General features: G+C 41.3%; 1 protein-coding gene across 4 annotated transcripts in view; it reads right to left on the minus strand.

Moving 5' to 3' along the window:
- The window catches only part of DLGAP2 (DLG associated protein 2), a 399,875-nt gene that overhangs the window by 330,357 nt on the left and 43,941 nt on the right, over nt 1-25,577 (minus strand). For all 4 annotated transcript variants that reach the window (XM_083495509.1, XM_083495510.1, XM_083495502.1 and 1 more), the window contains one exon: nt 11,144-11,198. In XM_083495509.1, the coding sequence (XP_083351635.1) occupies nt 11,144-11,198 (55 nt within the window). The remainder of the gene's footprint in view (nt 1-11,143; nt 11,199-25,577) is intronic.

A 25,577-nucleotide genomic window follows, 5' to 3' on the forward strand; every position in this document is an offset into this window, starting at 1 on the left:
ACAGTTAAAACATCAACTATAAAACCGTTATCAAAGGTGATGGGAAGCTTTAATGCAAGAACTGCATCAAAAGGTTTGTGAAAACATACTCCTCGGGTACCTGCCTTCCTGAAACAGTAGAAACTGGACTGCATCAAGCTAGAATACATGGCTATTGGGCTGCACCTGGCTTATTAGGTCTCATATTGTGCAAGTCTGATTAAAAGGAGCTCCTCTCTCTGGCTTTTTCCATGCTTAGTATCATAGAGGTTTGACAATACAGCAAAAGTCTTTCCCTTGCAAATGTAGGAAATCCACTACTACAGCAAATGGGGGAAACATGTTTCCTTACAGCAAAGCGTAAGGTGTGGAAGAAATACATATACCTGCACAGGTGTTCAAAGATGCACATATACTGATGTATGCCATCCACACTTTGGGTGTTTAATAAGGGAACCATCAGTGAAAACAGTAGCATATACATAGGAAAATTTTTCAATGATAGAACAAATCAAAAACTTTTTAGAAATGTGGAGTTTAAAGGGTGGGGGAATCCAGAAATCTAAACAGTATGTAGGCAGTGCTAGAAAAAGAGGTGCTGGAACTCACCATGAACACCTCCCTCGTTCTCCTGGAATGCCAACCTGAGAGGTGCCGCAACTCAGTTTGCACAATCTTTGAGAAAGCTTTGTAAAAATGTTAATTTATTAAAATAAGCAAAATTATTCCAGATGAATGTGGAATAATAACCGCCCTTTACTTATGTAATCACAATCTGAACACTGTTCAGAACCATTTCCTAGTGTAGGAGGGAATTACGGTGAGGGCCACCACCTCTTACCCCCAGATGCTGCACACACTGCCAGAACCATGAGGACACCACCACACCATCTACACTGATTAAGAACAGTCAAAGAAGCTTAATGAGTGAGCAACTAATCCATGCTAATACAGCTTCATTATCCTACCTGACTCACCAATAAATGAGTGTAGAAAGTGGTTAAGTGGCTGGATGGTCATGGCAACACACTGGAAACATTAAAGAAAGGGATTTTTTGTGGGACATTGCTAATAACAACCTCTAATGCTTTTTGGATGCTTTTCATCTTTTGAAATAGCTGAACAAATATAAATCTTTAGTGCTCTCCTGTGAAACAGAGAAGCATTAGCATAACATACCCCAGTAGATCGCTGTGGCTGTTATCTACTAATGGTTTGCAAGGGTGATACCTGCAATGGCAAAGTATAAACTATTAAAATATTTCAATGCCCATAATTTGGGGGGGGGAGGGGAGGGGGAAGGGGAAGGGGAAGTTTCAAAACGGTGCTCAAATGGCTACATATGACACTTAGTATCAGCGTACTTTGAAGATTAATAAAATGCATAACCCAGCAGATAGAGGCACATAAAATACAGTGCATCCGATTAATGTATCTTCTTGCTATTGTAGTTTCTATAGCAACAAGTTGGAATGTTATAAAATTTTACCACTGGGAAACAAATTGAAAAGATTCTCCCTTCCCCCAAGACCTATTATAAACTCAGCAGACACACACACACACACACACACACACACACACACAATCGTGTGTCACCATACCATTAAAACTGTGCTATATATTTATTCCTGAAATAAAAGTGATTTGCTCATCATCATTTTGGGGCTGGAAAAAGATGGAATAAAATCAAGGTGTATATGTAAAATAAAAAAATTTAAAAAGGCATCAGCAGTTAACACTTTATTCCAAGCACAGAATTATTCTTGATTTGTTTTAGAAGCTTGTGTTTTGAGAGAAATTATTTATAGCAGTTAGAAATGTCACTGCCATTTCTAGAAAGTTATATAAGACGAATAAGAAACTGGCATCAAGACACAATGGCCAATTTTCCAAATCTGTCTCTTTGTTAGAAGCATCCTTCTTATGTTTGTCACCTACAGTGCAACTTCAATGCATTTTCTTGTGCACTGTAACTTAATTCCAGTGAGTCACAAATTCCAAGCACATAAACGAAGATGAAGTCACCAAATACAATTCAATAGTGTGTTCCGAACTGTTCTAATTGCTTGGACACAGGAGACTGCAGAATTCCATATGAAGTTCTAATGGAGGCATATTTTAAAGTAGGATATACGATTTAAAAATGTCTGCCAAGATGGACTCAACTGTTAATACTGTATATCAAAGTGCTCCATATTTATGTGGATGCATATATGAACCTTTGCTTTTCGTACCATTGCTACAATCAATATGCATCTGAGTCACGCACCGATACTCTCATGTATACTTTCCATTTCACCATTTATATCATTGCAAACTACCGTATGTCAGAGTGACAAAATTTTCTTTCCGATTTCAAAAAAATCAGTTTCAGGACTTGCTTTGGAACTGCAGTTAGTTAACCAACTTATTTTCCTTAAAAGTCTGAAAGCAGGCTGGTTGTTTCTGAGCCTTCCTTGGGTTGAGCTACATTTTCATGGCATCTTCACAAGCACAACACAGTGCCCAGATCCCTTCTCCATTCCCCAATGATAACCTATCCCTTCCCCTAATCCACCTGTCTGCCCTATTCCTCCCCCAGCCCCTCTCCTAACTTCCTTACCTACCTGCTGAAGCAACAACATCTCTGCCAGTTCTCTCACCTGGAACCTAGTTTGGAACTTCTTACCAGATAAAATATCAGCAACTCTATGGGATTTTACTTTAGTATCCACCATTGCTGTAGCATGACAGTTTAGGCAATGTTCCATCATTCAGCCTTAAACCCCCGCATCCTAAATTAAAAAGATTATACTGCCCTAAACTGCTGTTGTAAAAAAAATCACTGAGATAATGTAAAACACCTTGAGTTTTTGAACTTGACTTATATAAATACCTAGTACGAGTCTGCCCCTGCTCCTTTTATCTTTTTTGTAATAACCTAAATAATTCTCAAGCACAGGCAGGGAACCCCATCTCATTTTCACCATAATACATTTTAAGCAGCCCACATGTCAAGGAGAGTAATTTATCACTATCCCATTCAGATGTGACCATTATTCCAACTCTTTTGTTTCCTAGACTTTAGCTATTAGCAGCTCTTTCTACCATATGTAGTTTGCTTGGAATCGAGCCTAAAGAATAATTCTGAGTGATTGGTAAGCTAATCAGCTGCATTGTGTATATATCTGTTGGTATTATTTTACTGTGAATTTTGCAGTAATTGTCTATCATGGCGACCTGATTTTGATTTATATTAATTCAGTATTTCTGGAGGAGATTAGGATTTCAATGTTTTATCCCGTATAGCTTTTCTTCTTCTTCCACCAACTTAGGATTCGTATTCCACCATTTAAGTATCTACCACCATGGAGTTATTCTACCGAGAAAAGGGTTTTCAAAAGATGCATTTGCCACTGAATGTGTTGCCAGGCTGTGAAAATGAACAATGTACACCCCTCTAAACATTCACATATGACCTTTTCCATGTACTTAATTCTTGATAGTTCTCTATAAAAATTATGTATATGTATATTTTTAATATTTGACGACTTATATTTGGGATAAATGAAGATACGTACAGAAAGGTGATGGACATTTGTGAAAGGCAGGCTAGAGTGGTCTTCCTTAGCATGTCAGGCTGAGGAAGGGGAAGCCATTACAGGTGGGAGCTGGAAGGACTCAGTTCTCTGTATGTGAATTGAAGATTGAGATAAAATGGTGATAAAGGGCTATATATATAACTATGTAATTCTGAATTTTATTAGGCTCATTATTATTGTTGTTGGTATTTTATTTCTCTTTCTTATTCTCTTTCTCTTTTTTGTTTTCCTTCCCTTTTTTTGTTCTAGTATTCCTACTTATTTATACTGTGTTCCAGTGTGAATTTGAACATTGCGTCAGGTTTATCGGTAATCTCCTGGGGTGTTAGGGTAAGGGGAGAAGTAAACCCTCTCTCAAGGACATCAGAGATGTCATACTGGGCCTGGTTTTCCAGCTATCACTTTCTCACTTTCACACACCCAAAGTCTATTACTACTGAACTTGGCACATTGTGTTTTAAGCTAAGCACTTCAACGCTATGTTCCTCACAACTGGCTGTCAAAAAGCCCATCCATACAAAGTAGATGCTTCAGTATGATTTATATACTGCCTTAGCACCTATTTGCGAATTAAATTGAACCACTAAATAAACAAACTGTGCCTTTTAAATAAAACATCAATCATTCCTGCCATTTCCCATCTTCATTTCACTTCGTAGTTAATCAGCATCAACACAGGCTATAAAACTTTAATTGATGCAACTTGTGTTGCTGACAGTGTATATTAGTTTTCTTTTAAAAACACACACACACACATAAAAACCCCACCAGTAATACTTCAGAGGCGTAGAGCTACAGATTAATCTGTTTCAGGGCATTCTCGGTCTTTCCAAAGTGATCTAATGCAAGTTAAGACAAAATTGCCTTCATTAACCTTGAGGTTCAAAAGAAAATAAGATGACACAGAGCTTCCTATCATCCCAGTTTTGAGAACAGGCAAATATGACCATTTCAGCCAAGGGTGTCACTATAATTAGCCCATGCTGACTTCTGCTTGTATCATGAGCAAGTGCAGGAATTATCCTGGGTATATGCCATCACTACAGATGTTGCTCCTTGTTATGAGTTGCCACAGCTGGAAATCTACATCTGCCACAAGCAGAGATGGTTGTGAGAAAAGCATAATCTGCACAGTAAAATGATCCATTTTGGGGGCATTTAGCATCAAAAGCCAAAATAGGAGTAAAATGACGTGGCATGGAAGAACACTAAATTTGCCCTTCCTGTTCTCATGCCAAGGGGGATGCAGGTTTTTGGCGGAGCTTTTAGAACATCCTAAACTCCGCGGGTGGCGCTGTGTGTTAAACCACAGAACCTAGGACTTGCCAATCAGAAGGTCAGCAGTTCGAATGCCCGTCACGGGGTGAGCTCCCGTTGCTCGGTCCCTGCTCCTGCCAACCTAGCAGTTCGAAAGCACGTCAAAGTGCAAGTAGATAAATAGGTACCGCTATGGCAGGAAGGTAAGTGGCGTTTCCGTGCGCTGCTCTGGTTCACCAGAAGCACCTTAGTCATGTTGGCCACATGACCCGGAAGCTGTATGCCAGCTCCCTTGGCCAGTAAAGCGAGATGAGCGCTGCAACCCCAGAGTCGGCCACGACTGGACCTAATGGTCAGGGGTCCCTTTACCTTTACCTACCTTTACCTGCATTTAGCAATGCAGATTCTCATAGTTGCTAGGAGAGTTGCAATCCATTCTAAGTCTATTGGTCTCACCTCAGGCTTCAAATAACAAAGAAGAGCAGCCTTCGGGATGCATGGAAAATTTGTTTTATACATTTTGGTTAATATCATTGATAGATTGTTTTGAAGAAATTGAAAGAACACCAAGGACTGGGAAGTGTTTTTATAAACAACCAGGTCTGTTCCTCTTTATATTAGGGTGTATAGCTCAAAGTTTTCATCATAATCTAAGAGCCCTGTCCCAAGAAATAGCTTGAGAAAATAGTGGGTTGGCTTCAAAAACTAGCAATGAAGCCGATAAATGAAAGGGACATACAATTCACACGTCTGACATTTTCTTGCCTAATCCAGGTAGACATGCACACAAAACAGTAGGTGGAGAAGACTTTAAGGAGCATTTTGTGCTTCCTCTTACAACTACCTGGAGGTCTGCCAAAAGTTATATCTAAACAGATTTCTCCAAGTAAGTCATAATATCACATCTCTTTTAATATCCTTTCCTTCTGGGAAATGTGAAACAAGCACATACAAAAATAAAAATCTTACCATAACTTCCTACAAGATTGACAGTGGCTAATACGATTGAAAGGGCTTGGTGATTCAATAAGAGATTACTGCAGGGAAACATTGCCCAAAACTCTTTTCTTACATTGAAATCCCAAGATAAGGCGCTTAACCGATGTATGTGACACATGTACTTCTTGCTTGAGCAAATTCCACAGTTGGGCATCAGTTGCTTGAGGTTGCAAGGCCTATGTTGAAAAGCCATCCCCATATGGTAACGAATCAATGTCAAACATTTTCAGAGTTCCAACGAAGCATGGATATTCTGGGAGGTCACGGTCCCGAAAGATGACCAAGACAAGCAGGGTCAGTAACGTGGAAGACTTTGAATACTAGATAAGATGCCCTAAAGTGGACACTTTGTACAACGGAAACAAGGCAAAGCATATAGCAAAGTGATATTGTGGCATATGTCTTTCTTAACCAGATGTCTAAAAACTCTCTTATTTACCCCTTACAAAGCCAGGAACTAATGAGTTGCTTCACCTTAAACCTTCTCTGTGGTTAAACTAATGACAGTCAGTATTGGGTCAAGGAATTGTAGGATTTGGGGGGGGCAATATGTACAGGTTATCTAGAACCTTTCTGCACAATCTAAACAATGGTTGGCTCCAATTATTCTGAGCAAAGAGTAACAGATGGTACAGTAAATGGCCCAAGGTCACTCAGACTTCCTTGGCCTAAAATAGGATCAGGTCGGGCATGTCACAAACTGCCCTGTGATCTTCAGATGAATGGCGAGATATAAAGATAATAATAAATAATAATAACAGAAGGAGCAAATGGGAGCTGCAACAAAATGCTGCAATGGGGAATTCAGAGTTTCAGCCAGGCAGCCATGCCCTCTTGCAGGATAATCAGTTCCATACACTTCACACACAAAAACGAAAGTAAACAGTTGGTCTTCTGTGGCCATGGAGAGCGCACAGTTTTTGGTGGGATGTTTTGGTCTTTCTCTTTCTCTTGAGATGTTTTGTACTTCTGCAAATCTCAGGGTTCTCCCAAGCCTGCTGATATCTTCCCCCTTGTGTGTAGGCGGCACTGGTTTTGGCTACATAAGGATCCTCGCTCAGAGACTTGAGTTCACGTTTAGTATATAAGATGATAGTGCCAATGGGATATATGTAGCATTGCTGCCAGAAGTTGTTTGCAGGGTGTACATTTTATGAGCTGTTTCAGTCCTGTGACTCAAGATACGATTTTCCTTCTGCTAAACACCTCCTTCAGAGCCCTTTGCCCCAGCTTACCTTTTCTTAACCAATCTTTGCATGTAAAACCATTCACCCACATTCTTCCTCTCTCCCTACCTCTGCCTCTTCCTTTTTCCCTGGGAGGAAGATCCTGTGAGAGTTTGTAAGGTCATGGGTGATGAAGATGAAAATGTTGTTATAATTTTCAGGAGGAGAGAAGACTAGATAAGAAATATAACACTGGGTAAATTAGTCAGCTGTGTATTAGATGGAGATTAAGATACTACTTGCCATCACTTCTGTCAGCAAAAAAACCTCCTGGTCCCATTTCCATAGAAACAGGGCTGAAAGCCATGAATGGCTATGCATCTTCATGGTAACATTCTGTAAGGTCTGAGCAAGCAGCAGCTGAAGACTACAAAATCGGCATTGCAAGGGAGCTGTATTGCTAAAATAAATGGCTGGAATATAAATACTGGTGCTGCCCCTAAATCTTCCTTAAAACTTCTTATTTATTAGTAGCGAATTATATTTATTAGATTGGCATTCCCACCTCCCTATAACTAAACCGTATCCCTTCAAAGAGCTAGTTATAGGAGAAAAGGCATCCAGAGACACTACCAACTCACAATGCTAGAAGATATGTATTTGGATGCTCGGGCACAAAATTCACTCCCTGCACATAGAAATAGTCCAGAAGGACAACTAAATTACCACCATTTTCTAAGATGTGTTTCCTTTTCCTTTTCCTTTTCAGGCAGCTTCAGACAGAGGTTTGTATAATTGTTACTTAAGCAGCTTGCTTCATCTGGACCTTTGTACATGCCCCAGGAATTTGGCTTTGCTCTGTGCAATGAGAGCAATTGTAGTAAGCGAGGGAATGGCCCTACGGAGCAATCCCATGCAGGTCCAAGCAAATTGGAAGCAGGAGGTTGAAGTTGCCCAATTGATCCCCAACACCTATTCACCTATTGCCATATCTCAGGCACGTCCAACAGGTAGATCGTGATCTACTGGTAGATCACTGGACGTCCGTGGTAGATCACTGGAAGATCAGTGGCTCCCCCCAAAGAAGCTGAACAACTTTGGCTCCCCTAAAAGAAGCTCAATGTTTTTGCCCTGCACCCCCCCCAAAAAAAACCGGGACTTCCCTCCTCCCTTTAAAAAAAGCTCAGCAACTGTGACCTGAACCCAAAAAAACAGGGCTTTCCTTCCTACAAAATGCTCAACAACCTTGACATGAACCCCCCAAAAGGGGGTAGATCACTGTCAGTTTTTAACTCTGTGAGTAGATTGCAGTCTCTTGGGAGTTGACCACACCTGCCATATCTAATGCAAGCAACACATAGACTTGAATCATTAATCGTCCCTTGAGACTGACTAGATGCCACTCAAAAAGCATGTCCTGCTTTGAGTAGACCAAGCATTAGTTTTGCATTTTCTGAACAGGTGCAAGCTTGTCCCCTTCAGCAAGGTCAAAAAAAAACAACCTACTAAGGCTGTGTACCCACTCCTGTTTACTCTGCACTCAGGGTATTCCTACCACTGGTTTGTCCACATGTATCCTATGGTTTCTTGAGAAATACTGTGATTTGATGCATTTCTCCCTAACTAGCTTCCATCCAATTTGAAAATGGAAGCCATATGACGACATCCATGCCCACTCACCACTCTCTGCTGTGGACAAACTGCCAAGAAACATACCCACTGGGCTGATAGGTACAAGGATGTGCAACTGCGATGTGAAATGCAGTGGAGTACAGGTGGAATGACCCCACTTGCATCTTTTGTTATGCAATGACATTCAAGTCCAGCTTGGACCTTTGTGAAAAGCCCACTTCACATTCAGGCTGAGGTTCACTCTTTAAGTTTTTCCTATAACTGGTAGCATAAAACATCCCCATTCAGTTCCACTTTTGGTGACACATCCAGAAAGCTGCTCAATGCTGCCCTTTTTCACACACCCTACCCCCAGCAATAGCTGTGGGAACTGGCAGCTCTTTCTCTCTTTAATGTTTGCCGGATCCTTTCTTTGTCTCCTTCCCCCCGCCCCCATTATCTTAAAAATCTAAGGCGATATCCTAAGTGTCTGCTCGGTTGTGGCAGCATTTGCGAGTTTATTAACCAATTACTATTCAGCAGAATCAATAAATCACCCACCGCTGTATAGTGAGAGCCATTGATTAAGGCGGGGGGGGGGGGGCAACATGCCACATATATGGTGTGAAAATTCCACCCATAATTGTATATGAAAGTGAGGAGCTCAGAATCCAATGGAATTCTGATGAAGATCTACTAGTTTCATTTCAGTCACTTACAGGTATGTACCGTATTTTTCACTCCATAAGACACACTTTTTTCTTCCTAAAAAGTAAGAGGAAATGTCTGTGTGTCTTACGGAGCGAATGCGTGGTCCCTGGAGCCAAATTGCCGAAAGATTGAGGGCACAAGGAGAAGACGACGACAGAGGATGAGATGGTTGGACAGTGTTCTCGAGGCTACTAACATGAGTTTGACCAAGTGCCTGGCATGGTCTGGTCCATGGGCTCACAAAGAGTCAGACACGACTAAACGACTAAACAACAACAACAGGTTGTTGGGATCAGGTGCATTTTTCCAAGACTTGACAAATGTGATGCTTCCGTTAATCTCAACTCTGTACAAATTTAGCCAATAGAATTTTCAGATCCAATCCTTTTTCCACTTGATGAGCTGCATCCACAACCCTCTGTGGCCCCATCACCATTATTTGCTGCCCACCACACAGTAGATTGAACACATGAGCAATGCTTCCTAGTCAGCAGTTTTTTTTTTAAAAAAAGCAATAAATATTTAAGGATTTTCTCTCGCAGAACATGGCCAATAACCTTTTTATTTACAAAAGTGGTGCTGGATGCTTAATTTATAGGTAAGAGCAGATGAAAGTAAAGGGGGGAAAACAGGTCAATTAACCTTCAAGTTATATAACAGATAACACAGTAGGCGTTGGGGCAATTTAAGAACTCACTGCATTCCACAGCTTCCTGATTGTGCAAGAAAACAGTAAATACACATACTGACAAATAATATTAGTCTGCTTATAAATTATCAAGTAGAAATAACATACTGAGTTAATTATCTGTCATTGTATAACATGTACTCATAAGCAACTGTCAGCTAATCAATGCAGACAAGTACCAGCTCACTTATTCTTGGTTGAAACTAGGATATATAGGTGCAATGGGTATCTGTTGGCTTCTGGGCTTAGTTCAATGTACTGGTTATGATCTTAGACTTAAGCATAGCAGTATGTTATGGAGCATTTCTTCCTATACCTGGAAACGCCGGGCACTGAAAGTGGGACCTCTATTACAGAGTTTTCCCCTTTTTCATATCTTGGATATAAGTGCACTCCATCTTCAAACTCTAATTCCCCCAAGTTTAACATTGCTTCCTCAAACGCAGGAGTGGAAAGATCACTTCTTTTCAGTGAACAAGAAGCAGTAAACACATTACATAACCCTACTTAGATCTACATATTAAGTCAAGATTCAAAGTAAATTCAGGCACATGCCTTGATAGGCTATCAATAAATACCAGACTTGGGGGCAGGTACATTATTATTAATGCAAATCTTCAGTCATTTAATATTCTGAAAACTAAACTTTCAAAATCCTGCCAATTCAAGTGACTCCTTTCCATACAGCAATAGGAAATACCTCCTTTTCATCTTCAACTCCTCATCAAGAAATGGAGATTAAGGCTAATGAGAATATAAAGCCACATGATCTACACTGCCTATCTATGCTAATTTTGTAGATATTCTGAAACCAATAACTAGGAATATATTTTATGAAATTAACAAACAAAAAATAGTTCAGGAATGCATATGTGCAACTTCAAGTAGCAGAAGCTAAAAGCAATTTCCTAGAAATGTAATGGCCCCAAATGGCATATTTTGTAAGCATGCTTTTCCACAGAGAACAGGTAATTTAAATTCAAGGATCAGTTTATATTAAGTAACCCATTTCTCACTACTTCATTTATTTTGAAGTCCCTCATGAGGAGCACCAGGGGAATCCTCTGGCTTTTATACAATTTTCATAACTTCTTTCCCCCAAAACAAAGGGATATATTAACAGAGAACAATAGGAAAATCTCAGTGGTTACCTGTGTTCCTGTCTGGTAAAATACAGCAATGCTTCTGCAGAATGCCAGGCAAAACCTGTTATAGGAAGAACAAAACAAAAATAATTTCTGTTAGTGTTTGAGAGCAAAAGGAAAGTGTAATTAAATTAAATGGCTGGCACCCCTTTTTTGTGCATAATATCAAACATGTCACATCATTATTACTTCTTGTTTCACTGGGTACTTATCCTTATTCAGTTCTCCGGCGCTGTGGGTTAAGCCACAGAGCCTAGGACTTGCCAATCAGAAGGTCGAGGGTTCGAATCCCTGCGACGGGGTGAGCTCCCGTTGCTCGGTCCCTGCTCCTGCCAACCTAGCAGTTCGAAAGCACGTCAAAGTGCAAGTAGATAAATAGGTACCGCTCCAGCAGGAAGGTAAACAGCATTTCCGTGCACTGCTCTGGTTCGCCAGAAGCAGCTTAGTCATGCTGGCCACATGACCCAGAAGCTGTACGCCGGCTCTCTCGGCCAATAAAGCGAGATGAGCGCCACAACCCCAGAGTTGGTCACGACTGGACCTAATGGTCAGAAGAGTTTGGATTTGATATCCCGCTTTATCACTACCCGAAGGAGACTCAAAGCGGCTAACATTCACCTTTCCCTTCCTCCCCCACAACAAATACTCTGTGAGGTAAGTGCGGCTGAGAGACTTCAGAGAAAGGTGACTAGCCCAAGGTTACTCAGCAGCTGCATGTGGAGGAGTGGGAAAGCGAACCCGGTTCACCAGATTACGAGTCCACCGCTCTTAACCACTACACCACCCTGCCTGGGGTCCCTTTACCTTTACTCATTATCCCTATGCTGCCTGGAGCTGATAGGAATTAGGTCACTGGCTGCCCTAACTAACCTAGTAGAAGCCTTACTTGTTAACAGGCAAAACACACTGCAGATATTAATATTGTGCAGTTTGAAGCAACTGGATACATAACAACTGACTCCTTTTGGAATAAATCAATGTCCAGACCCATAAAAATATTGTTTAAACTTTTACTTGCAGAACTCTTCAAAAACAGAACATAAGCATTGAAGACACATCCAAAAATCTCCACACAGTATCTTGTGCTGTGCAGCAGAGGCTCAGCATTTTAGAAAATACAAAATAATTCAAACAGATCTAGAATCAGAGGTCTGTCTCTCCCCACAGCCTGCTTCCCAGGCTCCACTGGCCTTAGGCTGTTTACTCTCCCTTCAGGAGAGCTTCATTTTTATCCTCACTCCTTCCATGAAGTTTCGGAGACAAAAACTCAAAGGCAACTCCCTTCCAAATGGAGATTTGCAACCAAATATCTTTTGTCAGCTGATCTAAGGTTACAACACTCACATGTTAGCTAGCAGAAAACAACAATTAGATAATGATCAACTCAGCAAGAGCCTAGAGTCCACTTAGAAAACTACTGTGAAAAAACATTGGGAGATTTTCTTGAGGAGCAACATTAAACCTTGCAGTCATTCCTATCAGTCCTAGACAAAGCAATGATAACGCATTCAGTCCTCCAAATTAAGAAGTGACGATGGAGTTAGAGGCAGAGTTGGGCCAAGACACTGTCGCTTCTTAAGGTGAAGGTTGAGAGGTAAACACACCTCAATCCATGTACAAGAAACTGAACAGACTGGCCATCAAATTTTACTTCAACTGTGGCATTTGAGGGCAGTAGCCTCACACAAAGGGTACAGAGCAGACTGTGTGGCATGGCTAACACCTCACAACCATCATCCACTCATCACTCTGCCTAGCGCTTGCTCACTATCTGTTCAAATAAATGCTGCAGTGTCTCAGCAGCAGCCGCAGCACCACTAGGTGTTTCTTCAGCAGAGCAATATTTGCACAATGCCTGCTGGTGTTCTTGACTTCCTGCCTGCTTTTGTTATGGGGTTTCTCCCCCAACCACTCTTTGTGATGTGCTGAGGGAAAGTAAACAGGCAAATGAGTGACCAGCCCAGGCTACAAACAGCTGGCACGGCCACCAATGGGGTACCTGCTTAGGAGGATGGGAATGGGCAGGGCAAGGGGAGCTGGGAGTCTGCAATTGCTGTCCAGCATCTGCCACTTGAAGCAGCCACCTGACATTTCCCAATGGATCTCATGTTTAGCTTTAACGCAATGGTCACAATGAAGTATAGGCGAGGGACTTTCAAATCCATTGTTCAGTTTGTTTTCTTCAGAGACTACATTCCCTATGATCTTATGTCAAAACTCAAACGTTTAACAAACAGGGCACTTGGATATAATGTTTCGGTTTTGAATTTTTCATATATTTCTGTATTTCCAAGTAAAGCAATGACACAAGGCTTGGGTAGCCTTCATCTACCTTGTGTTCTTTAAATGTTTTGGTCTAGAGTTTACATCAACACCAGGTTGGCAAAGGCTGACCAGTAGCATTTCAAGTACCTGATCCCTGCACTCATGAGTAGAGAATCACTTATTTAAAATGAAAACGAATGGTGTGGATTTATAATGAGCTTAGTTGATTTATATTCAACTTAGTGAACACATTTCAGAAATAAAAGAAATCATTGGAGTTTCAAGCAGGCATAATTTCTCAGCTAAGTGATTTCTGAATTTAAAAGTATTTCCTCTGATAACAAAACAAAACAAAAATGTAGCAGGAAATTTTTCCTTGATGATTCAACAAACTCTGAGAGTCAATCAGGCGCCAAAGATACAACATCAAACTCAGAAATACCAAAATATATGTTCACTGTTCATGAGTAACGGCGTGACGCACACCTTTGCAAATTATGGTTGCATTTTTATGACACAGTTCTCCTATCACAGGATGATTCCCACAATTAACCAAGACAGGAAACGTGTAATGTGTCACTCAGCGAATAATCTGTTGCTTCAGCCCTCGATATGATGAGCGCTACTAGTTCCGTTATGACAGATACAGAACCCGTTTCTAAAGGATCAGAGCTTCCCCAGCAGTCACAAAGCAGGGGAGGACTAAGGGGTGGTGGGAAGGTAAAATACCAGCTATGATTCCTTTCCTGTTGCAACATATCTTGATCAGGTAGTTCACATGTGTCACATGCAGGTGGACATTAAATACCTGCAAATGCAAGAAAGTCAAAGCCTCTCTGCTTTGAATGGCCAAGGGATTTCTTGCTGAAAATGAGGTCTCCTTTATTTAGTAGTGAATCAACAAATTTTTTTAATAAAAGAAAGTATAGGTTTTTCCAAGAGAGTAGTAAAATGCATCTGTTTTGCATTTAAGAACATCAGCAACATGGAGCCTCTAAACAGGATTGGGCCCACAAATAGTTCTTGGGTTGCCTCTCCCAGGCTCCAGCTCTTCCAGATTCAAAGCACCTGAAAACTGGAGGGGTGTGGTTTTCCCCCAGGACAAGGTCTCCAGACATGAAGACGTTCTGGATGAAACAGAGCAATTGAAGGACATCTCATCTGCCAACGTACAAGGCAATTTCAAAAGCTGCATTCCCCTTCTTCTGCTGTGTAATGAGACTGGGCAGGGAAGCAGGAAAAGAGTGCAATAAAGACATCTCAGCCAAGATCTCTAGCAATTCTGACAAGAGATTAAATATCTAGCTGGATAAAAATAGTGCCCAAATCTAATATATTGAGTAGGAGGTGAACCAATGAACATGGTCTATTTAGCTTCATTTTTCACTTTTGTCATTGCCAAAAAAACCCCACCTCCATTCTTTTGGCATGTTTTACAGAACCCCATGGATTTGCAAGCTCCCGCTTGCATCTGCCAGGATTTTTACTCCACTGTTAGAGCAGATGAATCTTGAGAGGTGACCAGAGCACTGTCTAGTCCTGTTATGTTGGATGAGTTTCAGTTAGTAGAGCTCAAAGATGTGGACAAGGTTTTCGGATCAGTTAGAGTGACCACTTGTGATCTGGATCCTAGTCCCTCTTGGCAGCTAAAAACTAGCAGGTTGGGGACAGCTGGCTAGGCCAGGGAGGTGAAAAAAGACCTTCTTATGAAAGGGGGTGGTCCCTGCAAGGTTCCTGAGTGGGTGGTCACAGACCAGATCCAGGCACTCATGGAGGAAACTGGTTTTCTAGATCCATTTCAATCAAGGTTCAGGCCCAGTTTGGGCATAGAACCTGCTTTGGTCACCATGTATGATGACTTCCATTGGGAGACAGGAGAGATGTGTCCCTGTTAATTCTCCTTGACTTCTCAGTGGCTTTTGATACAATCAACCATGTTATACTTCTGGAGAGCTTGTCTGAGATAGGGGTCGGTGACACTGCTTTGTGGTGGTTCTGGTCCTACTCAGATTGTCATTTCCAGAGGGTGATGCTTAAACAGTGCTGTTCAGCCCCATGAAACATTCAATGTTACAGGGAACCAGGCAGAGGGCCTTCTCGGTAGTGGCACCCGCCCTGTGGAACACCCTCCCACCAGATGTCAAAGAGAAAAATAACTACCAAACTTTTAGAAGACATCTGAAGGAAGCCCTGTTTAGGGAAGCTTTTAATGTTTAATAGGTTATTGTATTTTAGTGTTCTGCTGGAAGCCGCCCAGAGTGGCTGGGGAAACCCAGCCAGATGGGCAGGGTATAAACAATAATTTTTTATTATTATTATAATGTGGGGTTCATCAGGGTTTGATTCCCCTCCTTCTGTTTCCCTGTATAGGAAAGTTTTTTAGTATTTAATGTTTATTGTTGTTGTTGTTGTTGTTGTTGTTGTTGTTGTTGTTGTTATTATTATTATTATTATTATTATTATTATTATTATTATTATTATTATTATTTTGTATGTTGGAACTCTGAATAGATCACCAGATAATTGCTGGCATTTAACTTGCACTAAAGTAGATTGATTACAGGGTAGCCTTTTAAGCAAATTTATACCAGAGCTGTGAGTGGCATAAAAATCTTCCATTTGCCTTTTTTGCCTTTGTGGTCATACTAGTTCTGAAAGAGATATACAGCTATATAAGACCCAAGATGCCAGCTTTCAAAAGGAAAATCAGTGTTTCCAAAACTCTGTGAAATTAGCTACAGTGAGGAATCCCTTTGGTCCAAGTTACCCATTCCAGGCAGTATAAAGAGAACTAATCCAAAATGCACCAGACCATTTACTAACCAAACTTGTTATCCAACACAACTCTTTGCCCACTATTTCACCTGGACACTTGTCTTTGAGCTTCTCCATCAGTAGGGCCATTTCCCAAGTCCCATTCCAGCTTCCCCATATCCTCACGTCCCTGCCTGTCTTTCTTGCCACTTTCTTATCAAACAGCCTTCCTTATATCTAAGCATTTTGTGACAGCCACACTGTCTTTTCATTTCTCTCACAGAAGTTTATCAATGCTCTTATCACTGAGCTTCTCTTTGCATCAGTTACAATTATCACAAGCATTCCATGCTATCACTGCAGCCTAGCCAGTTACTATTGTGCAGTGAGGAAAAAGAAAGGAACATTGAGTTTTTGGCATATTACTTTAAGAGTCTTCTTTATTCATCGCAATATTTTTAGCACTGATGAGCCATTTTTAGTAGATGGCGCATGTTCAGAGAACAAGTTTTGAATTCATTTCATCAGATGTCCTGTAATAAATGTGCGCGTTCAGAACTAAACTGCCTTGCTCTACTTGCTGGGAAAGCCAGCTGCTAAAATGTACAGTGCCGTAACTTAAAATGTTTAGCAAACTAAAGTGTTTAGCAGACCTGAAGTTTTAAAAAAGGGGCCACCAATTTGGTTCAGCTAGTCAGTGGAGTCAAGTTGACAGCTGCCATCAGACTAGCACAGAAGTTATCTGTCACTATGAATCATTACATTACATAATGGCGACATGCTTTATTTTTAAATCACATCAATATCCCCACCACCACCACCATTTCTTGTCTGCCTATTCTAGAAACGTATTGATGCACTTCGGTGACAGAAGACTCTTTACGGTTGCCATTTTTCCATTTAAAAGGTGACTATGGAAACGACAAATAGAAACCGCAGCTGTCATTTTGCAAACAAGTTGGGATCTCAGAGGTTAGTGCTTAATTATAGCACTAGCTATCAATAGGCTTCCTATTCTTGCCAACATCTTGCATAATTGCAGTGTTCCTACCCAATTCAAAAATGCTCAGTGCTGTTAATGATAAACACCTGAAATAGAAACATAAATTAAAAGACAAAGGGCTGCATCCAGTGGAGGCTTTGTCCTAGTGGAAAGTGGTTATGCAAGTCAGGGAGTCAAGTTTTCACCAATCCCCCTTATTTACTTTGCTGATTAAGGAGGGGAGAGAGAGAGAGAGAGGACTGTCAAGGAAAAGAGCAGCTCCCTCTTGCCGGAGACTTGAACTGATTGCTTATAGAGGGCTTTTGAAATTAGGATGAAAGCCACATGAGGTTCTAGGGACGCAGGTTGCCCAAACCTAATATGCAGTGATATCCCAAAATGTTTTAAATGGGTGCCCATACAGGCCCTGTTACACAAGCATAGTGCTAAGGAAAAGTGAGCATGAGATGGGAAGTGCTGGTTGAAGACATTTTGTTGTATGGAGCTTAAAAAGAGGCACAGACACATAGCTCATGCCAACACTTGAAATGGGGCAGCTAGACAATATCTGCCTTCATCTATTCCACCCTCCTCTCCCATACTACCACCTAAAGCAGAGCTTTCCAAACTGCGTGTCATGGCACGTTAGTGTGTCAGCTGCAGTGTGTATGTGTGTCGCGAGAATGCTCCTCCCAGGGCTGGAAAGGGGTTCGTTTAACTTCTGGTTTGCTAGTAAAATTGAATTGTTGTGTGGTGAAATGATGCATGTCTAAAAAGTGTGTCGCCAACATGAAAAGTTTGGAAAGCTCTGACCAAAAGCAAGTCACTTCACCTGACTGAATGGCAAAGCCATCCTGGGGGTGGGGGCAATTGTCCACAAAGACCTTCAGTAATGCATGTCACTGTGTGACATTCTATGTAGAGGTGCTTTTATGAAATCACCTTGCATTTGGTTTCTCCCAGAATTTCTGTCTGAATTTGCAGTTCCACATTACGGAAAACATTTGCCGGAGGAAAATGCACCATGTCAGATTCTGCAGTTCTTCTGGGGTTCTGTTTCTGGAATGCAGACACTGAAAAAGTTCACGTTCTCTGAGATGTGTTGGTGATTATCCATGTTGACTGGGCAATGCGCAACATATGCCCTGTATAATGCATAGCTGTCAACCGTCCCTTATTTGGCGGGAAACTCCCTTATCTCAGCACCGTGTCCCGCTGCTGTCCCGGATTGATGTTATCCCATAAATTTCCCGGGTTTCAAAGGAAGCAGCTCCTCCCTCCTTGCCAGCCAGGGAGGAGGGAGGCTCCAACTGTTGCTTGGCTGCATTGCTCACCCAATAAGGAGTCTAAGAATGACTGGGGGGTGGAGCTGGCATGCCTTGTGCTGATCAAATCGGCCGTGTTGCCTGCTCAGCGCTTCCCAGTGGAGAGGTGACAGTGGTTTTCCTTGCTGCATTCCCTTTGCCGGGTTGCTGCGCTGTGGGAACCACCGCTTGAGGCTTCGTTTGCTGCTGGCTGGGCTTTCTGCCTTTGGCTTGGAGGGGCTCAGAAGTTGAACACACCTGTGCTCGGAATCAGATGGATACGTCATCAACCGCCCACTCACCCTTGCCGGGGAAAAGGTCTGTCTGGAGCGGGGGCACATGGTGGGGGGGGGGAGAGAAATCCCTTATTTTGGCTGCTGATCCTTTATTTTCGAGGCTGCTGGTTCCTTATTTTCAAATCTGTAAGTTGACAGCTATGGTATAATGTTCTCCATGCCTTCATGTGAATATACAATTGCTGGTACTTAGTACAGTCAACTCACCTTAATCTCAGCATATATACCAGATATATCCTATAATGCATATATTATGGGTTAGAACCAGATTTAGCCATGCTTAGAGAAGCTTCACTGAAATCAATTAAATCCTACATCTTGATTCTTTTTTTAACCCTCGCTTCTGTCAGACCTTGCAGTTCTTGAGCATGAACATCCTCCTGCAATTTTCATAGGAAATCTGCCAAACTCTGCTCTACAAAGATGGCAATTTATCACATTTTTGTTTCATTTTGTACTACCAGATATTTAATGTCCTTTTTATTTCCTCCTTTCTATTCCAGTTAATGGATAGAAGCAACTATGGCTTTTGCTAATATTGCTGAATGAACTGCAGAAGCAGCTTATGCAAGACACGCAGGTGGCAGATTGGAGGAGAGATGTGGGGGGACGGGACGAAAAGTGGTTGATATAGAAACACAGGATTGATGGGAGTGCAGAGGTGGCAGCAGAAAAGAGTCAAGAGATGGCATTGTTAAGATGTTTTGTCTTTTCAGAAAGAGAGAAATTTCAGCTATGTTTTATGTTTATGTAATCGATTATAGGGACGCGGGTGGCACTGTGGGTTAAACCACAGAGCCTAGGACTTGCCGATCAGAAGGTCAGCGGTTTGAATCCCCGCGATGGGGTGAGCTCCCGTTGCTCGGTCCCTGCTCCTGCCAACCTAGCAGTTCAAAAGCACGTCAAAGTGCAAGTAGATAAATAGGTACCGCTCCGGCGGGAAGGTAAACGGCGTTTCCGTGCACTGCTCTGGTTCGCCAGAAGCGGCTTAGTCATGCTGGCCACATGTCCCGGAAGCTGTACGCCGGCTCCCTGGGCCAATAAATTGAGATGAGCGCCATTTATCTCCATCCCAACAAGAATGCTCTGTGCTGGGATTGGCCATGGTAAGTCTCTTTCTACCATAAAAACAACTCCCATGCTAGAATTCAAATAATTTAAAGGATGTAGCAGAAATGACGAATACACAAAACGGTTTCATAGGTAGGTAGGTAGGTAGGGAGACAAATAGACACACACACACACACAGTTTAAAGCCTATCATTGCTGATTATGAGCTAAAGCAACTCAGATGTTCAGCCCATGATTGAGAGGACTACAATAAAGTGTGCATTAATCCATAAACCATTCACTCAAAGCAACCTTTCACCCCTGGTGTAGCAAGGGGAACACTTTCCCTGTTTGCAGCCCCACAACAACTGCATAATTAAACATTTGAAATAGCAAGCGTAAGGTCACTGGCTGCTGAATGTTGTAGAGAAATAAATGCCCCAGGCTTGGAAACAAACCTCTTTACTTAGATGTTTGCTTTCCAATAAATGTCTCAGCATAAGGATGGTGAGAGCCGAGGGAGAAAGCACTCCAGTTACAGCTTTATTTTCCTTTGACCTTATCTGCTAATTAACTGCGAATATAAGGGATAGTTAAAGTAATATACACAACAGGGGCCTGCCAAGGGTAGAATGTGGGAAGGGGAATAAGTGATTGGAAATCATAATCATAAGAGGGAGGGAAATATAGCTAAAACTCCGGCAAAATTTCAAAACGGAAGGAAGGTAGCAGCCAATCTCCATCATTTCCTGCTGAAGTGTAGGGGAGCTACAGTTTTTTGCACTTCCCAATCCAATGTACAGAACACATATATTTTTGTTACTATCAATATTTATTATTATTTTTTGAGTTTTATTCATTTATTAACATTCTTATGTTACATCGGTAAACATTATCATATTACATCACAAGGCTTATTATAATATAATTTTCAGCATGTACACAAAGTTTATATACAAAGTTTATACACCTAAAGGGAAAAAAACAAGGACAAAAAACTATTCCAAGATCATATATGTACCAACACTTTGGACTTCCTGTTTATCCTGTTGTATATTCCTTTTTTACAAATGAATGTACTCTTATTGTTGTATATTTCTTTACATTTTATCTAATACATTCCTATATCAATATGTACCCTTGGTCTTATTTCTCAACTCAGTCTTTCTCCAATGTCAATCGAATGCTAGCATAGATAGTGAACCTTTACTGTATTTTTGAACATATATCTTATATCTATCCCACTTTTCCATAAATTTTTGTTTTGAATTGTCTCTCAGGCTATTTGTCAACTGCACCATTTCAGCAAATTCTTGTAGCTTGTTATGCCAATCCGTTATTGTTGGGACTTCTTCTTCCTTCCACCCCTTTGCCACCAAAGTCCGAGCTGCAGCTGTTGCATATAAAAAGACCTCCCTATTTATTATTTTTAAAAACACTCTTTGGGAAAGGATAGGGTTACAAAAACCAAAGCTATTACAATTGCAAAGAGAGAGAAATCCCAGCTATAGCTCATTTGTTTTACTCACACACAATTTAGATAAGCCTCAATAGAAAAATTAAATTAAGATACCTTGGTGTCTGGCATACTTAAACTACTCAGGTGTTTTCCCATGCCAATAAAGTATCTGGTTCTATCTTTATTAATGTGCTTGCGGCTAAAGTTAGCTTTATGGTCAGGAAACAGGTAGGTAACCTTGCTTATGTGGGAAGAATGCAACTTACGAGGCTTGAGAAATCTAAAAGTACAACCAAGTGTGCTTGACTCAGTATTGCTGTCACTTACAGGAGCCACTGAGGCATGTCAGTCCTCAGTCGCTCCTTTTTCCCTTTTCATATATTTTAAAGAATGAGCGAGAGAAGTTGAGCCGTGACAAATATCCCTGCCTACCACAGATTTGTTCTATTTTGAGTTTAGAATGCTGTAGACTTTAGAAACTATAGAAGTCTGTGAAGTACCACTCGACTCATTCCAGCCCACTATGGCTTCCATGCACACTGTGTACATTTAGACTACATTTAAAACCCATGACTTCCTCCAGAGAATACTGTGGACTGCAGTTTACCCCTTGCAGAGCTACAATTCCCAGCAACAGTTCCTAGGATTCTTTGGGGGAACGCCACGTGATTCAAACATACGTGGTGTGCATGCACCCTCTCAGGATCATTCCATGGGGAGAATAAATGCATCTGAGTTCAAAGGTCTGCTGCACCTACAAAAGATTACAAATTGGAGACTAACGGTGCAATTCCATGCATCTTTACTCAGGAGTTGTCCCGCTTTTTCCAGTGATGCTACCTTTCTTATGTGTTTAAGACTGCAGACAGACTGTATAGTTATAAATATGTAGGGGGCCCATGTGTCCTATTTTGCAATCCTCGATTTGAGATGTTCTCAGAGGGTAGTCCTCTATTTGAAGGGCAGCCAGGTTAAAGATAAAGAGCCACCAGAAGGTAGAAAAGGGGCTTTGCAGTTTCCCATTAACAGTGAGCATCTGAACAGCTGAGTTTGCAAGCTCACAGCTGACCTGGTCACCATTTCCCCCACTATCGTGAGCTATATTGTATTTCTATTCAAATTATAGTAATTATTTCCAAGTTTGTATCTACACATATGAATTAGCATATTACGCAACCTTATACAAAACAGTGTCCCATTTTGTCCTCTCTTTCGTTCACCAACAAAAGAGAGGACAAAATAGGACACAGTTTTGTATAAAGGTTGTGTGATATGCCAATTCATATGTGTAGATACAAACTTAGAAATAATTTCCTTTGGGGGAGGTGTTATGTACTGAAGTTCTCACCCTGGGCCAGCAGGGGGATATTATAGATAGTTTTCACTCAGGTCCACATATGCAAATAAGGAATTGAAAGTGACGTTTAGTGATTGGATAGTTACAGAAAGTTGATACTGTTGCTTTGTAGTTGAGCTCTATATAAGCAGGTTGGCTGAACCCTTCAGCCCAGTTCTGTTCTGGCCTGTGAATAAACAAGAGCTGTTTGAAGAATCGCTGTGTCGTCTGATATGTTCACCCACAACTTAACAGGAGGGATTTGTAAGTGGAATATATACATATATCACATGTTCCCAGGTACGCAGTGGAGTACAACCTAAGCTATTCTTTGTTCAGGGATGGCTTCAAAACACGACTACTAGCATGCTTGCCTCCTCTTTTTGATCATGCTCTGGTCTATCCACTTAACCCATCTCTAAATATTCTGGTAGATGTGGCTAGTAATATTTCAACTTGCTACTTACCTTCCAATTACATTTTCCCAGCTGAAATAAAAGAGAGCATTTGGCCTCAAATCATTTCTTTAATGGACCGTGCAGGCTACAATATGGTTCCCTTTTTGACATCTCACTCTCCCCACAAGGCAAGAGCTTCAAGTTATTTACTGTCATTGTCAGCTTACCATCTTATCTACATAACAGTGAGTGTTGATAGGAAAATATCAAACAAATCCTTGTTATGTAATGACAACATTCTAGATCACAGAGTTTTGTTCTCCTACCCCAAAAAGGGAAAGAGAGCTTCTCCCACTAATAAATCTGTCAAAGCTAGTTCCTACTTGCCTTGTCAAACATTTTACTATACATTGCAGCTAAATGGTAGGCTAAATGTTCTGTCTCTAAGAAATGTTCATGGTATAATTATGGACCTATATACAACACTCCGATTTTGGACAGATGTTGAGCATTTTACACAGGAGTTAGGATCGTGTGTACTTTTTTGGAATGTTATTTTATTTTACTTCTTTATAGGCCTGGGTTCATGTTCTGCTTTTCCTACATGACCCTTACCAGTGTTTTAATAGACTCTTAGTTTGTTCCTGGAATATTCAGAAGCTCTTACATTCTCATAAAGCCTACAGACACTTGAAAATATGCTGCTCGTGATATACAACAGGGTGGTAACCTGTATCCTGGTTGACCTGTATCCTAAAGATATGCATAGGCTACTTGTTTGCCCCCAGGAATTCTTGCCCACTTGAGAAGAAAGAAAGAAAGAAAAGCTGCATTTAACATTTAATCCTGGTAGATCTATGGTGAGGCATAGGTAGATCGTGATTGATCACTGGGTCCCTTTCCTTAGTGTTGCTAAAATCGATTCTGGCCCCGCCCCCATTGTTGCACGATCTGCAGAACAGATCTGTTTGTTTCCCTAGCTATTTGTTGGTCAGTGGCTGTTCCTCTTCTCCCCCCAAAAAACCCTTAAAAGCTCAACAACTCTGACCTGAAGCCCCCCAGTTTTTAATTCTGAAAGTAGGTCACAGTCTCTTGGGAGTTGGCCACCCCTGCTGTATCAGAATGAAGGACAGGATCACACTTCAAAACGACCTTGACAGATTAGAGAACTGGGCCAAAACAAACAAGATGAATTTTAACAGGGAGAAATGTAAAGTATTGCACTTGGGCAAAAAAAATAAGAGGCACAAATACAAGATGGGTGACACCTGGCTTGAGAGCAGTACATGTGAAAAGGATCTAGGAGTCTTGGTTGACCACAAACTTGACATGAGCCAACAGTGTGACGCGGCAGCTAAAAAAGCCAATGCAATTCTGGGCTGCATCAATAGGAGTATAGCATCTAGATCAAGGGAAGTAATAGTGCCACTGTATTCTGCTCTGGTCAGACCTCACCTGGAGTACTGTGTCCAGTTCTGGGCACCACAATTCAAGAAGGACACTGACAAACTGGAACGTGTCCAGAGGAGGGCAACCAAAATGGTCAAAGGCCTGGAAACGATGCCTTATGAGGAACGGCTAAGGGAGCTGGGCATGTTTAGCCTGGAGAAGAGGAGGTTAAGGGGTGATATGATAGCCATGTTCAAATATATAAAAGGATGTCACATAGAGGAGGAAGAAAGGTTGTTTTCTGCTGCTCCAGAGAAGCGGACACGGAGCAATGGATCCAAACTACAAGAAAGAAGATTCCACCTAAACATTAGGAAGAACTTCCTGACAGTAAGAGCTGTTCGACAGTGGAATTTGCTGCCAAGGAGTGTGGTGGAGTCTCCTTCTTTGGAGGTCTTTAAGCAGAGGCTTGACAACCATATGTCAGGAGTGCTCTGATGGTGTTTCCTGCTTGGCAGGGGGTTGGACTCGATGGCCCTTGTGGTCTATTCCAACTCTATGATTCTATGATTCTATGATTCTATGACTCTATGATTCTATGATTCTATTGGTTGCTTTCTTTTCCTCATGAGCATCAAAAGTGAAAGATTCTCCCCCAGAACTCCACCCCCTCCCCACTTAAGCACAGAATGTTTTGCTGGTCAGCTTGGTTTTATTTTTAAAAAATAAAACGCAGGTGCAACTTGGTGACCTTTTATGCCATACATATTTAATTGTTTGATATAAAACTTGCCTACTGTAATTAAATCCAAGTATACTAATGTTGCTGGCATCCATCTGTGTCAAATGACAATGGAGTGTGCCTCCGCATATTTTGTCTATGTTTACCCTGGCTCCATTTTCCTTCCCTTCCACTGTTGGGTCCCTCGGGCTGAATTAGAAATTGCAAGCCTATTGGGGTAGAGACATGCCCTGTTTATAAAGCCCTGGGTATACCGCTATAGCTATATCAGCCACCCAATTTTGAAGAGGAAGAAGAGCAAAGTCCCTTCCACAAAGCAATTCAAGAATTGTTTTAGATAACTGGACAAAATACAAGCATGCCTAAATCAAAATCTTTAGATTAGAATTATTATTGATCCTATCTTATAAAACTTAACAAGGAGTAGATTCAGTGTTTGCTTAGCATACAAAATAGTTTATGATC

This window comes from Podarcis liolepis, assembly GCF_965112155.1.
Source record: "Podarcis liolepis genome assembly, chromosome: 3".
NCBI lineage: Eukaryota > Metazoa > Chordata > Lepidosauria > Squamata > Lacertidae > Podarcis > Podarcis liolepis.